This window comes from Sprattus sprattus (genome assembly GCF_963457725.1).
Source record: "Sprattus sprattus genome assembly, chromosome: 16".
Classification (NCBI taxonomy): domain Eukaryota; kingdom Metazoa; phylum Chordata; class Actinopteri; order Clupeiformes; family Clupeidae; genus Sprattus; species Sprattus sprattus.
In genome coordinates, this window is record NC_137914.1 from 21,628,582 (window position 1) to 21,644,866 (window position 16,285).

The 16,285-nt window shown below is 46.5% G+C and overlaps 1 protein-coding gene across 4 annotated transcripts in view; it reads left to right on the plus strand.

Moving 5' to 3' along the window:
* rap1gapa (RAP1 GTPase activating protein a) overlaps positions 1-16,285 on the plus strand; it is a 91,969-nt gene that overhangs the window by 46,017 nt on the left and 29,667 nt on the right. For all 4 annotated transcript variants that reach the window (XM_080854131.1, XM_080854132.1, XM_080854129.1 and 1 more), the window contains exon 3: positions 12,490-12,586. Coding sequence is in view for 3 of the 4 variants with exons in the window: in XM_080854132.1 (XP_080710258.1) it covers positions 12,490-12,586 (97 nt within the window). In the remaining variant the exon portion in view is untranslated. The remainder of the gene's footprint in view (positions 1-12,489; positions 12,587-16,285) is intronic.

Here is a 16,285-nt window from a genome sequence, read left to right on the forward strand (position 1 = left end):
ATGTTTTATCAGGAAGTACTTTAGAGTAGACCCAGGAGGAGACCAATGCCATGATTTCTAAAGGCCTTCCCGACTGGGGCTTGAACATGCTAGTTTCTGTGCTGCAGGAGGTGGATTCTTTGATTACCTGTGGAGTACACAGAACATGATGCATCCTGGGATTGATGGGCACCATCTATCTTTTCCTGCCTGAGGGGGAAAATGCATCTCGCTCTGGCCCTAAATGGGTAGGAGGAGAGGGAAGATGGAGGGTGACCAGACTGTGAAATAACTTGGATGCATGCAGAGAGCGGACTTGACAGACATGCAGCCAGAGTTAATGAACTCACGCTGAGCTGGGCTTCTTCCCCCCAACATTCTGGGGAAACAGAACGCATCGAAAGAACTCTTTACATGAGGCTATCACAGTTTGGATATATAAAGAGTAGCAATGTGAAATCTGTGACACACACGTACACACATGTACTTACACACACACACACACATACACGCACACACACACACACACACGCACACATGAACGCACACACACACACACACACACACACACACACACGCACACATGAACGCACGCACACACACACACACACACACACACACACGCACACACACACACACACACACACACACACACACACACACACACACTCACATAGAAAGTAATAAATCAAAGAAAATCAGCTGCGATGAGGCCTGGGGAAACGTTTCCCAATGTCACCCTTCATCACTCTTGCCTCCTCGTCTGGGTCATCACACAGTCACCATGCATCAGGAACATGCCAGACTCCAACACGGGCCAGAGGACCAGATCGATCTTTCATTTATTTATTATTATTTACCGACCACCTATAGCACATGTGAGACTCTCACAGACAGATGACCACAGAGAACCCCAGCTGAGCTGGAAATGGTTGTGGCGGTTGTTTTGGCGTTGGCGTGGTGACCAAGTTGTGGCTGAAATCAGCCGACTTGATGTTTCATGTGTCTGGGGAGGTGAGTGTTTGGGTGGACCGTCGAGTGCAGAGGGGGTGAAAAACATTACACTGATGACTGAATGCTACAGGATTGTCGCTGCTTGACTCGAGTTTTAGGTCTTTGCACACATGGCAATGCCCACAGGAACATGCTGAGATGAATCGAATGCTTATCTAATGCAGTCATTTTTTTCACTTTTTTTCACAAAGGCATCTTGTCTTACTTTTATGATTTGAGAAGTCAGAAGCACTTGTATCTACACTTTAAGTATTTATACACTCACAAACCTTTGCCATTATATAGGCTAGCCTTCATGTATGAGATGAGATATGCATGATAAAGCTTTAGTTATCTACAGACACACGGGCGCCACATTCAGATTTGCTTTAGGACTGGCTATAATTGGAGCTGATATGACAGCAGGCTTGCATCAGGCTCCATCTTCTCTATATCAATTGAGGTCCTCCTCTGGGAGCCAAACATAGCAAAGGGTTTCTGACCTGGAAAAAGTGACAGTACTCTGAAAAGAAAGAGCTACGGCGCACTGTTTGTCTTTCACTGTACTCTGATGTGCTTGCATCATATATTTTAATTTGTATGTGTGCCCACTTGTACTGCACATACATTTTCAGCGTTTTACTATCTGCCAAAGAGACCTCCAACTGCAATGACAGTTTAATATCTTTTAACTTTTAAATTATATAAAAAAGCATCAGTAACAGTACGTGTGCTTGTGGGGACGTGTTGCTCAAGGAGGAATTGGTATTCAGGCTCTGCACTGCAGTGAAACAGATGAATAGAAATCAATAAGCAAGTGTCATTAAAGGGCCGTTACTTGTGTGTGTGTGTGTGTGTGTGTGTGTGTGTGTGTGTGTGTGTGTGTGTGTGTGTGTGTGTGTGTGTGTATGTGTGTGTGTGTGTGTGTGTGTGTGACATCTGTGGGCCTGACAGGTGCAGCACTGATCAGAATGACTCTCTCCCTCTTCCGCTCCACAGACGAGTCTCTCAGAGCCAGGCTCAGAGCCTGGGGTCAGTGAAAGGTCGCGCCCTGTGGCCAGAGGGGCAGTGTCGGATATATCTGGCCTCTGACAGACTGCTGGGCTGCCATCGCCGCCATGCAATCCCAGCCCACATTACCTTATATGGTGTATGGGAAGAAGGACAAGATATGAACGACAGCATGGCGCAAGGCCACGTGAAACATGTCTGCCTTCTTGTGCTGATCTTGTTTAGTTTGGACCATGGGCCGCACACACACACACCACACACACACACACACACACACACACACACACACACGACACACACATATGCATACACACACGCACGTACACTCTCAAACACATATTAAAGTGCTGCTATGCTGTACATAATACAATGTTTGTTTGTGTTTTGTTGTGCTTTTATAACCCTCTGCATTATTCAGGTCCGCTGTGTTTATTTGTTGATGTTATTTTTTGTTTCTTTTTTTGTCTCTCTGTCTGTCTCTCCCCCCCTCCCTTTCTCTCTCTCTTTCCGCCCTGCTGGCAGGCCTGAGCTGGTTGTATAAACGTTTAGGACGTGACTCAATCTGTTTCTCAGGAGGCCCGCCGCTAATCTGACTAATGCTCTGTTTAGTGATGTTCCGCTTTCATCACAGCCACTGCCGCTTGCCCAGTGTGCCACCATCACCACCATGTGCTTAGGATATGTCCAGTGTGCCACCATCACCACCATGTGCTTAGGATATGCCCAGTGTGCCACCATCACCACCATGTGCTTAGGATATGCCCAGTGTGCCACCATCACCACCACCTGCTTACAATACAACACAAGTACACTGTGCCACCATCACCACCACATGCTTACGATATGCCCAGTGTGCCACCATCACCACCACCTGCTTACAATACAACACAAGTACACTGTGCCACCATCACCACCACATGCTTACGATATGCCCAGTGTGCCACCATCACCACATGCTTACGATACGCCCAGTGAGCCACCATCACCACCACATGCTTACGATACGCCCAGTGAGCTACCATCACCACCACATGCTTACGATACGCCCAGTGAGCCACCATCACCACCACATACTTACGATACGACACAAACACAGGGGGGCTCCACAGACATAGCAGCGAGGTCAGCTTAGTCCGCGCTGGATTCTGACCCATGAGAAGCAGCGGTGCAGGGCCTGTTGTGTAACCGTGGTGATGTCAGGACTGGGTGTCAGTGATAAGACTAGGGGAGGCTGTGTGGGAGAGGTGAGGAGAAGAAGATGCCATGGAGGAGAAGATGCTGTCTGTCGATGTTTAAACCCCAATCGTATCCACCACCCCACCCCCCTCCCCCCTCCCAAAAAAGCCACCTCTTAAACCGCATTTGTCACATTTGTATTCACATATTCTAAGCCAGTCAGTGTTATTTTTAGCATGAATGAACGTGCAATATTCTGGAGGAACATTCTCCTGGTGCAGGATCATGTTTTGATTCAGTCTTTATTGTACAGCAGATAGAAAAGTGACCTAAATTAGGTAACTGTTGTGTGTGATAAACTGCCAAAACAAAATGACCAGATACCTCTGTGGTTTGATTGAGCATGATAAATAGCCCATATGAACAGAGTCTTCTTTGGGCACTCTGAGCTGGTTGAGCTGGTTGGTTCGGTTTTCTTTTTTTTTAGTAAACAAGGCCTAACTTTGTTTTTGGGTGTTGGACATTTTGTAGGTGTATTTGTTCTTCATTTCCTTCGTCTGGAGGAGGTGTATGTGTGTGAGAGAAGTGTGTGTGTGCTTGCGTGTATCTGTGTGAATGTGTGTGTGAATGTGTGTGTGTGTGTGTGTGTGTGTGTGTGTGTGTGTGTGTGTGTGTGTGTCTCGTGACAATGCGTGGCACTTGTAGAAGTATGACACCATCATATTGTGTGTGTGTGTGCGTGTATGACACTTGTAAAAGTGGGACACCATCATATTATGTGTGTGTGTCTGTGTATGTGTGTGCATGTGTGACTCTTGTGACAATATGACACCTCCATCCTCTGGCCAGTGTGAGTAAAGCTTTTGCAATGGACTCTGTCTGGTATTACAGTAAGTCGATTCTACAGAAGAGACTCTTTTAAAAGCACTGAAGATGAACTCTTATAACAGGATGCCATATCCAATACACTGTCTCCCTGATAGTACACTGTTCTGGTAGCTCAGAACACATAACATCAACCACATAATGTAGTGTCTCCCTGGGGTTGAACATCTGTGGCAAAAAGCACGGGTCACATAGGCAGTCTCTAGTCATTGTGGTGACTGCCTTGGAGATCAATGCAGCAGTAGCTATTGTAGTAATGAATGGGGTGGTTCAGCTTTAGTGGGTGAGCTCAGTAAAGTCCTCTCATGGGACTCTCAGGGTGGCTTTTCACCCTTGCCTGGTCCTTTTGTCATTTCCATTGCCCTCTTGTGCGTCTCGCTCCAGCTCTCTGCTGTAGACATGTCTCCACACTCCCACTGGTGCGATGCAATATCCTGCTCATCTGGGGGCCGCTAGAATTGACAGGTCCTGATACTACATGTGTTGCATCTTGCAAAAAGTGCCACTTTACTCATTTGATGCCTCCAGCAGATGATGTGAAAATGAGGTCTCAAGCAGAGAACGCTTGTGTGAAGGCCTGGCAGATGTCCTCCACATCACAAAGCATGTCTCTGAGCACCGGTGCTAATGTTGCTGCGTTTACTAACCAAATCAGCAGTGGGGAGCAGGCTCAGGGGAACAAAGGGGGCCATCAATTGACAATTTGTAAGCAGTTTAACAGATCTCACCCAATCGTATGTCCAATTCTGCTCACTGATTTGGACAGATGATGCAGCAAATTTGATGAATTATGCAAGCGTTTAATTAATTAACACACAACTAAGTGAGATTAATAAATGTTGGAATTAATGAACAGTGAATACATTAAAGTATTGTATATGTTAATGTGTGGTTTATATCATATTACCTCTTGTCCTCTTTTATTAGTGATCCTGTATTCAATAGTTTACATAAAAAAGCACCAGCCTCTCATGGATGTTGTAGTTTTCTGAATGGATGCCGTTTAGAGTGTGTGGGAAAAGGCTTTATGAGCCCAGAGAGGATTAGACTTTGTGATTATGACAATACATGACTGAGGCAGAAGTCAAATGAAAAGATTGCCATGTTAATCCTGTGTCATTTCAAAAAACAGCAGTCTCCCTCTGACATACATAAACATACACAAACACACATACACACACACACACACACACACACACACACACAAACACACACACACACAAACACACACAAACACACACATTCACACTGACACTGAAACACACACATACACACTGTCACTGAAACACACACAAGTCACACACATGTTTTATGATGGGCTTTTAGGTGAAAGGAAGATGTTTCATCAAATGTGTGGTACAGTAGGCTGCACTCTAGCAGCACAGTAATATGGGGTCTATCCAAAGAGATTGACTGGGGATGAGGCAGGCGGATTTGTGAGACAGCTGAATTTCTCTTGGTTGAGTTTTTTGTGCCGGGGTTGTGGTTGGCTGGCGCTGAAAATCCTTACCATTTTTATTTTAGACTCCAGCACTGACTCATTCACCTCAGGGTGTTAGCCAACTATCTGAAAGGTTTCATTCAGATTTTTTTTCTGTGCGAAGGGGGGGTGAGGTGGTCTGTGATGTGATTTGGAGGTGATTGACTGGAATACTGATAATGCGCAGACCGGCTGCTAACACCTTTCACCTCACGGTGTCAGATTGCCTCGCATTATGGAGCCTTTTTTGAAGGGACAGCCTAGCATATGCCTGATGCATTCTGTTAGGGAGGTTTTCATGTAGTGTAATTAAAGGGAGCATAAGGAAGGCATGAAAAAAAGCCATCATCAACCAGCTCTGTGGACAGGCAGGCTTCAGTCTGTTGGGAGGGGGAGGGGCAGAGGGAGGGAGAGAGACAGCGGAAAGAGTGCAAGTGAAGCTGAGGGAGCGAGAGAGAGTGTGAGAGAGAGAGCACATAAAAGAGTACGTTTAAGGGAGAATGTGTTTGAGAGATTATGAGAGTGTGTTTGAGAGAAAGAGAGATAAAGGGAGGGAGAGAGACAACAGGAAGAGGGCGAGTAAGGCTGAGAGAGTGTGAGAAAGAGAGAGAGAGGAGGGAGGAGGAGGAGGAGAGAGAGGGAGGGAGGAGAGAGCGTCAGTGGCATCTGTCGGCGTGAAGACTAGGAGGATCAGTGCAGCCAGCAGGTGTGTGACAGACTTGAGTCTCGCAGAGAAGCGCGACTGAGACGGAACGATAGAAAGAGAAAGAGAGAAAGAGGGAGGAAGGAAGGGAGACAGAGGAGAGGAGAAGCTGAAGCTGAGCCCGTAGTCCATCTGCTGATGCTAAGTGAGTAACTTTGCCATCTCTCTGCTCCTCTCGTCCTCTTGCCAAAGTCACTCTGCTTGATTGAATTTATACGATGCACAGATTGAGTGTTGTTGTTGTGTGTGTGTGAATGTGTGTGTATGTGTGTGTGTGGGTGTGTGTGTGTGTGTGTGTGTGTGGTTATCTGTGTGATCTGTGTGTGTTAGGGTGTTAGGGTGCATGTGTTTGGCTTGGCTTAGCTGTGTAAACTGTGACATGGGGGTATGGTTGGGCAGGCAGAGGCTAGCTGGTGCACAGCTTAAATCATGTGTCATGCGTTATCTGTTTTCATAACGATGAACAGCTTGCTGCAAAGCCCTCCGCTGTGCTGTTATCTGTCTTATTTACTCCATGATCGGTGTACGACTATCAGTGGATTCAGTGAGCTCTGTTCTGGATCAACATGCTGTGTGTGTGTGTGTGTGTGTGAGTGTGTGTGTGTGTGTGTGGGTATACAAATATTCACACAAATACATGCACACACACACACACGTTCATTTACAAATACACATACATGTACAAACGCAAACACGCACAAACACCCACTCACGCACACAGACAGGTGTGCACATATGCATATAAACAAACAAACATGCATGAGCACACTCTCACAACCACCCACACACACACACACACACACACACACACACACACACACACACTCACACACTCTCACACCCACCCACCCGCACACACACATCCTGATGAGCTCCCGGGCAGCCTGGAGAGAGAGAGGGGAATATAAGGAGGCTGAGCAGGTTGTTTGGGAGCTACTGGACGAGTGGAGTGCAAACTGACCGTCTGTTCAGCCCCCAACCTAAGCGGTGCTCGGTGACCCTTATCTTTCCCCTCTGCCTCTCTCTCTCACACCCACCCTCCACCCCCACCTCCCTGTGGTGGATCCAGAATGAGTGAGTGAGTGGAGAGTGAGAGGAGGGGGCATGATCCTACTCTTGCCCCAGGCGAGGGAGCTCTCATCAGGGCAGCCGGTCAGTGGCCCCTTGGACCACAAGTGTGGATCTTGCCTAATTAACTGCCCGGCTGAAAACCAGCGGCACCCAGAGGTCTGGCCCACGGCTGGCCACGAATGTGCCGGTTGCACCGAACGACTTAATGATTTACTCAGAGCCAGATGGTAGGCTGTGCCTCTTCTATTTCATATTTCAGCCTGCCTGTGAAAAATACTATGAATATAAATGTGTGTATGTGTGTCTGTGTGTGTGTGTGTTTAGATATACTACATATATCTGTATACGGCTTTTGAAGAAACCTTGTGTGCAGGACTGGAATTACTTCCTTTGATTACTGAGCAGTAACCCTCTATATGTTTGTGTGTGGGTATGTGTGTAGGTCTGTATGTGTGTATGAGTGTGTGTGTGCTTGTCTAGTGTGTATATGCACTCTGTAAACAAACTTAAAGAGGTGGGTCTGGTCACGCAGTGATGGAGATAGCTTTGTCTGGCCTTGAATTTGTCTCCGATGAGGCTGACCGCTGGTGATAATGATAATGGTCCCGGTGAGTTGAAATGTCACCGGAGGTGGTGCGGCACCGGAGATAAGACCCGAGGCTGAGCGGTGCTGTACGGGGAGGTATGGCGCCAAGGCTCTTCTCTCCAGGAGCATCTCACTGAGAGATTAGATGTGCTTCTCACCCAACTCACGTATGCTGGAACAAAGGATGTGGCACTCTGGCAATGAGCGCCGGGCTTTGCCAAATATGACTCACTGCTTCCCGGCTTTCATTCTCCTCTCTCTCTCTCTTTTTCTTTTTTTGGTCTCCCATTCCTCTCTCCAGCATCCAGCACGCAATTTAATCCATTCTAGGGATCCACAGAGACCTGGCTAGTGGGTGTGAGTGTGTGTGTGTGTGTGTGTCCTAATGTGTGTGTGAGTGTGTGTGTGTGTGTGTGTGTGTGTGTGTGTGTGTGTGTGTGTGTGTGTGAGAGAGAGAGTGTGAGTGTTTGTTTGTCTATGTGTGTGTGAGTGTGTGTGTGTGTGTGTCCTAATGTGTGTGTGTGTGTGTGTGTGTGTGTGTGTGTGTGTGTTTGTGTGTGTGTGTGTGTGTTTATGTGTGTGTGTGTGTCCTAATGTGTGTGTGTGTGTGTGTTTGTGTGTGTGTGTTTGTGTGTCCTAATGTGTGTTTGAGTGTGTGTTGAGAATGATGTTCTCTTGCTGCCACTGAGCCAAGCAGCTGTATCATTGGTATGCACGGAGGCACCAGTTGACAGGAAATTGATTAATGATTAATGATCATTTGTTCTGCCCTACCACTCAGAGAAGCCTTTCGGACAGTGTCTGCATGTTCAACAGTTCATGCGGCCCTCCCCTGGCCCTCTCATGGCCCCCAAGAGGAGCAACAGTTTATTGGTACAGTCTATGGCCTGTGTATTCACTAGTGAGGGACTCAGTTTATTGGTACAGTCTATGGCCTGTGTATTCACTAGTGAGGGACTCGGTTTATTGGTACAGTCTATGGCCTGTGTATTCACTAGTGAGGGACTCAGTTTATTGGTAGAGTCTATGGCCTGTGTATTCACTAGTGAGGGACTCAGTTTATTGGTACAGTCTATGGCCTGTGTATTCACTAGTGAGGGACTCAGTTTATTGGTACAGTCTATGGCCTGTGTATTCACTAGTGAGGGACTCAGTTTATTGGTAGAGTCTATGGCCTGTGTATTCACTAGTGAGGGACTCAGTTCATTGGTACAGTCTATGGCCTGTGTATTCACTAGTGAGGGACTCAGTTCATTGGTACAGTCTATGGCCTGTGTGTTCACTAGTGAGGGACTCAGTTCATTGGTACAGTCTATGGCCTGTGTATTCTTTAGTGATGGACTCGTGTGAGTGACCCATGAGGAGTTTTGCAACCAGTGTCTCAGCCGTTGATGATCAGTAGAGTGCAGTGAGGATGATCATATATATCTGTTACATATGAAAAGGGCCGGTTTGTGGTCTGATAGTGGAGGCCTAGGCTGCTGGATGAAAGTGGCCTTGCTCTGTGTGCGTATTCATCCTGGCCAGGGGCTATTTGAGGCCTCATCTGTTTGCTCTCAGTGATGCTTGCCATTTGGTACCTTGTTCTGTCCCCAAGCCTGCAATGAGCCTGGTTAATCAGCACTCTCTCAATTAAATGGGCTGTGTCTAATCGGGGGTGACACGATCGGCTGAACTTTGTTTGCTTTGCTGTACATAAACAGCTCTCTGGTAAGACAGAACTTTATGCCACCTCAGGGACGGCAGGCATGTATGCCTCCTCGTGCGACTGCGAGACACTAAAAAACATGTACGGTTTCTCCTGCAAGGATGATAAACCGAACCTGCCACAATAGGGCGTTCTGATCCACAATCTCTTCAGAATCAGTGTTTTTAGAGGTCGTGTGGCACATGACACATCTGATGAAGCATAGACAGTCAGTTTTGATATGTTTTATCTCATCACTTCAAGTGTAAAATGTGGAGCAGCTTGCAGTAACAGTCATATTAACACATGAGTGTGACCCTTGTGGCCCATACTGTATACTGTATATGTAATGCAGTTGAGAATGAGCATGTGTGGACCAATCTGCCATCTGTAACTGAGAACAGTAGGCTTCATCCTCCTACTCCTTTGGGTAGTGAGCTGATAAACTCACCTAATTATAAATGCCTCGCTTCGAGACTTGAACATAGCGCTTAGCGCTGTCATAAACAGTTCATGTGTTGGTCAGAGTTGTTATTGTTTTCCGTGCCTGCAGGGAAACAGTTTATAGGTGAAGATGGTTCAGCTATAAGGCAGTTGTGTTGTTTGCATTCTCCCTGAAGGAAAAAGGTCGTACTTTCTTACACAGAGCACATAATGGAGGTCTACACCAACCATATCTTAAGTACATACTGAATTTTGAGAGCTCTTGGGTGGGGTTTATTGCAGAGGGTTGAGGATTGGACAGACAGAGCCGCTTGCCAAAACGAACTTAATCTTCACAGGCTTTACTCCTGCCGATTCTTTTGGCTCCTTGACGAGATCCATTTTAAAAAGATAGCGCACTGTGAATATTTATCTGAATTTCCTTCCACCGACTCTCCTCCCAAAACACAGACATCATCTAGATCATGAATAACCTCCATAAAATGTAACTCTATTCACTAAGTGGCTGGCTTTCTATTTTATGCCATGGTATAACTTTTCATTGCCTTGGAGCCTCTCTGGATAGTGCTTTATGGAGACTACCTCAAGGTTAATGAAGGCCTGCGCTGATGGCCATGAGCTAAGGAAGGCAGTTGGTGATGGTAATTTAAGATAATGCATTCATGAGGGCTAAAAGCCCAACAGACCCATCTGCAGAATAATCCCGTTTCACTTCAAAATGGCTCTCTGATTTGATGGATGCCGCTCACCACGGTATGGAAGGCCCTGTGGTACATAATGAAGCAGGTGGAATTAGAGGGACTGCACTGGACTGGACTGGAGTGGACTGGACTGGCTCCCCCTGAGAACGAGGATGGAAAAGAGAAGAGAGAATAGGGAGAGAGAGAGGGAGAGAGAGGGAAGAGAGAGAGATTGAAATGAATGAGAGAGAATGATAGAAAGAGAGAGATAGATGTGGAAATGAGTGAGAGAGAAAGAGAGAGATAGAGGTGGAAATGAGTGAGAGAGAAAGAGAGAAGTAGAGAGAGATAGAGGTGGAAATGAGTGAGAGAGAAAGAGAGAAGTAGAGAGAGATGGGCTGTTGGGGGAGTGAGAGTGAGAGAGAAAGAGAGAGAGACAGATGGGGGATGTGAGAGAGAAAGAAAGAGAGAGAGAGAGAAGGTAGTAATGAGTGCACAGCCCCAGTTGACCCAGGTGACCCAGGTAATAGTGTGTGTGCCATGCTTAAGTGGCTGTAGGAGGAGATGAGCAGATGTCCCAGCTCTCCCTGCACCGCTGTGTGGTGGTAGGGGAGGAGGCTGAGCGGAGAAGAGCCCTTATCTTAAATAGATCCTGACATCAGTGCCGCTCAGACAGGGAGTGTGAGGGGGTGTGGATCCTTCTACTGTATACTGTGGTGAAAGATGCTGGGGTTTCTATTGCACTTGGTGTGCGGTTTCTACTTTCATATCATTTCTGTATTTGGAGGTCATATCAGTCGCTGCTGCTGGACCTCGGTTGTATTTGCTTTGTGCCTTTTTTCGGTATCACATGATTCAAATTTATTTAGATAAGGGGAAAGAGTTTGCTGGTTGGACTAAATCATTTGCAAAGCTTTGCCCAACATAAATAGTATTAATCTCATGTTTTGTTTGAATATTTGTATGAAATGTTGGCTGTGGTATTCTGCATGGTAATTTTAGTGTGTATTTTCCTAATTGTTTTAGTGAAGAGAAGTGAAGGTCATCCTTCATAGCCCAAATGCCCTTTTAGCCTGTAACAGAATCCAGTGCTTGTCCTCCTGCCACACAATAATGGAAAATCTAATAACAGTCTTTTGTGAAAACAACAGAAGTCCCAAAATTTGATTAGTTTCCCCCCGCTTAGCTTGTTTGCTTTTGGGTGTATCTGAGCCCCCTGTGTCTCAGAGCAAAGGCTGCTGGGACTAGGAAGGGGGGGGGGGTGCATACACAATGGAGGAGGGGGGGGGGGGGGGTGCATACACAATGGAGGAGGGGGGGGGGGGGGTGCATACACAATTGTGTGGAAGTTTCTTGAAGTCTCTGTCCTCAGAATTTCACCTGAGGATGAGTTCTGTCATGGTCTCTCATCTCTCTCTCTCTCTCTCTCTCTCTCTCTCTCTCTCTCTCTCTCTATCTATCTCTATCTCTCTCTCTCTCTCTCTCCCCTCTTCTCTGTCTGTCGCCCTCCCTCCGTCTCTCTCTCCCTTTTCTCTGTCTGCCTCGGTTTCAGCTGAAGGTATGATTTATCACCATGACGAAATGACAGAATCGCTCATTCAATAAAACACAGAAATATAACTTAGAAACAAAGGATTGTAGTTACAGATCTCTAGCACTTTAGCCCTCCCTCTCTCTCTCTCTCTCTCTCTCTCTCTCTCTCTCTCTCTCTCTCTCTTTCTATGTTTACAAGTGTGTCTGGAGCATCAGAACTCAAACTGTATGCTCTCCTGCTTTCTCTCCCTGTCCCTCCAGGAAACATGATGGAGGGGATCCTCGGATCTCTAACACGTTAGAGCCTTCACTCTTCCCCACCTCGCCACTGCCGTTCTCCTCTGCAGCGTACCTTAAGGTAACCAGCCTTAACATCTCACCTGACCTCAACTGCCTGTCTGTCTGCCTGCCTGTCTGTCTGTCTGTCTGTCTGTCTGTCTGTCTGTCTGTCTGTCTGTCTGTCTGTCTGTCGGTCTGTCTGTCGGTCTGTCTGCCTGTGTCCGGCACCATCCACTGCTCTGGGATATGCCTTTCTCAGTTTTTCACCCCTCTTTCTCTGCCTTCAGTGCCTCACTCCATCTGTGTCAGCTGGCATAGCTACCAGTCAAGCTAAGGCTAACTTTATCCTTCGGAGAAAAAGAGTACATTTGTTTGATCTGTTGCTTGGTAGAATTTTCCAGCCATGACTGGCATCTCACACAATTCAATTTGAGTGATTTAATTAAATGCCAGCCCTCATTAATTAACAAATGTCAATCCACAGCGGTCAGAGGCGGATTTAATAACCCTATTCCTCCGCCGTGTGCAAGATTAGCGGAAAAAACTGAGTGAAAGCCTGTGAAAAAACAATGGTTTCAAACAGTTGTGTGTGTTAGCCTGTTGACTGCTAGCCTGCTGGCCCACACGATGGACCCACTTGTTTTTTGCTGACACTGTGTCACTTACAAAGATTGCCTTGCCACCTCATTGCACTAACTGCATCCATTTACTGCCTCATTCTGAACGCTGCCTAAATAGGAAGAGACCCTCGTATCACTGACTGCAGTGAAGATGGCTCCTACCCGTGCTTCAGATCTCAATCCTGAGCTGTTGTGCGGCTATGACCAGAGCTTTGCATGCTAAAGACTAGCTCAAGGATTCTGCATAAATTTCACCCCATATGGTAAATATTGAATTAAGAGGCTCATAGCGTCGACCATATGGCTTTGGCATCTGCACTTTTGTCGTCAATCTCAATCCCCGCCTTAGTAGCCTGAATAATTAGGCCAATGAATCACATGGAGTCACATAATCGCTAATCATTTATTTTTAACCGGCTGCTCCAACTACGATTGGAAGTTATCATTTGTCTCATCATTTGTTTTCTCATTTTGGTTTCATTTCCAACAAAAGTATGAATGTTTCGAAATTAAAGCATGACCACCACCATCACAACCAATATTGCTGAGGCATCCCATATACTTGAGGGATTTTACAGACTTTCATCCCTGACGCCCTAACGAGGTTCAACAATCCGAGCAGAAGCTAAAATATTCCTGTCTCTGAGATTTTCGAGCCATTATGGAGGACGGGAAGCTGCGCTCTAAAGATTAAGAGGATACCATCTCTGTGATGTCAGAGAGTTTTATTCGGGCCTGCAACTCCCAGGGAAGAGCTTACTCATCAGCCAATCTTAGTCACTGAAAGCCACTGGCACTGGGGGGAGAGAGAGAAGGAGAGAGAAGGGGGGGGGGGGGGGGTAATACCAAAAGAATTTCCTCACCTCTCATTGGTTCACACCCCAACTACATTAACACCATGGTATGAGAACACATATCACCAATTAAAAATCAGTTTACCATCATCAACTACATAAATCAGACCAATTTATGTGACCCATTTATGTGAGAAAGGCTGATGATGCCATTCATTTGAAAGGAAGCAAATTCAACTCGGTCCCTTGATTCCACTAAGACTTTAATGTCGTGTCCAGTCGTTTAACACTGTGCCAATCTATTACTCTTCCATATGGCCAGCTTTGCTTGTCCAATCAAAAAGTTTGAACAAGTACACATCTCCTTCTTGTTTCTGGAGTACCTTATCCTGAAGATTAACAATTAAACAATACCCAAGTTGGCAAAACACTGCATTCAAACAGTCACAGAAACTGTGGCAAACTATGTCTGGTACACAACAAGGCTTGCACAGGGGAGAAACATCAGGCCTCATATTGGCAACCAAGAGCGTTGTGGCCATGGCACAGTGGAGCACACACCACTGAAGAGCACTAGAGCGCTTTGGGATGGAACTCTTATTCAGGACCCTCCACAAAGGTGACTGCGCCTGGCTGTTAGAAAAATGACATTCACCCAATCCAGATCAAGCTTCTCCTTAATTATGTTCAAATGCACAAACTTGACCATTACATTGTACAGGACCTTCTTGCAAATTGTTGCAAAATTGAATTCCTGTATCCCCCTAAAGGAGAATACCATTTCGGTGTTGTCATATACCAGACTGCTGGGGGTAACAAGTAAGTCTGGAAATGGGACTTCAACTGGACCACCATCAATACAACGATCAACATCAGAGAGATTTGCCTTCAAGCTCCTCAGAGAGGGTGGGAGAGAGAGAGAGCTGGAGAGGGAGAGAGAGAGGGAGAGAGAGAGACAGAGAGAGGGAAGGGGGGATAATAAACAAATGCTTTCCTCACCTCTGATTGGCCCTCAGCCCTATTTGTAGCTCAGGGTTTGACCATCTGTGGATTATGCATGTTATGTAGCTCAGGACCACTTTCACCGGTTTGGTTTGTGTGTGTGTGTGTGTTGTGTGTGTGTGTCGGGGGGGGGGGTATTTGTGTGTGTGTGTGTGTGTGTGTGTGAGTGTGTGTGTGTGTGTGTGTGTGTGTGTGTGTGTGTGTGTGTGTGTGTGTGTGTGTGTGTGTGTGTGTGTGTGTGTGTGTGTGTGTGTGTGTGTGTGTGCGTGTGTGTGTGTGTGTGTGCGTGTGTGTGTGTGTGCTTGTGTGTGTGTGTGTGTGTGTGTGTGTGTGTGTGTGTGTGTGTGTGTGTGCGTGTGTGTGTGTGTGTGTCTCTCTCTCTTTTACATTTAAAGGCTGCTTAGGGCTGCTGTGGTCCAATGCAGCCTTTATTTAGGAGGTTTTAGTTAATGCATACACACTGCACTGATCAGCTTCTGAACCTCAGCCCAGGAGGATTTGAAAAGCCCCTCTCCTTTTTTAATATAGTCTAACAGATGGACGGCTGACGTAACTCTTGTCTACTGTATCTCTAAGTGAGAGAAGAGGCATTTCTCCAGAGGGTTGTTTTAGGCCGAAGAAGACCGCCTTATCTTTTGTCTTCATTTGAAATAGCCAGAAGAGCGTAGAAGAGATAAAAACACCACCCTTACGGTTCGGCACACAGCTGGCTACCAGACAGAAAACAGATTTGCAGATGCTGCAGATTACACCGATAAAGCTGACTGTTTGTTGTCAGTATAGGATCAGTAATGCTCTTGAATATTAACCGACCCAAAAAAACTCTGAGCGGCTGATATCCCCTGTCCCTCTTGAGCGGAGCTCTTGCTGGCAGATAAACACACACCCACACAGACAGACAGACACACACACACTCACACACACACACACACACACACACACACACACACACACACACACACACACACACACACACACACACACACACACACTCACACAGATGGATGGATGGCGATTTACACACATTGGGTTCAGCCCTTTCTGACCCCAGCTTGGCAGGGGGTGGGGGGTGTCGACCAAATACTTAAGTGATGATGAAGAGTTGTAGCTGCCTTTGACTGTGACTGCTGAAGTCAGTACATCTTGTTTCATTAGAGGCTTTCTTAAAGAGGAGGGGTGACAGGCAGAGGGATTCAGAGAAAGAGAGAGAGAGAGAGAGAGATAGAGAGAGCGAGAGGGGGGGGGAGCAAGAGATAGAAACAGAAAGTGTCATATACAGTGAGGGAGAAAAGGGGGATAGGGAGAGGAGGAGAGAGGGAGTGAGCAAGAGAAAGAGAGTCAAGAAGAGAGAGAGAGAGAGAG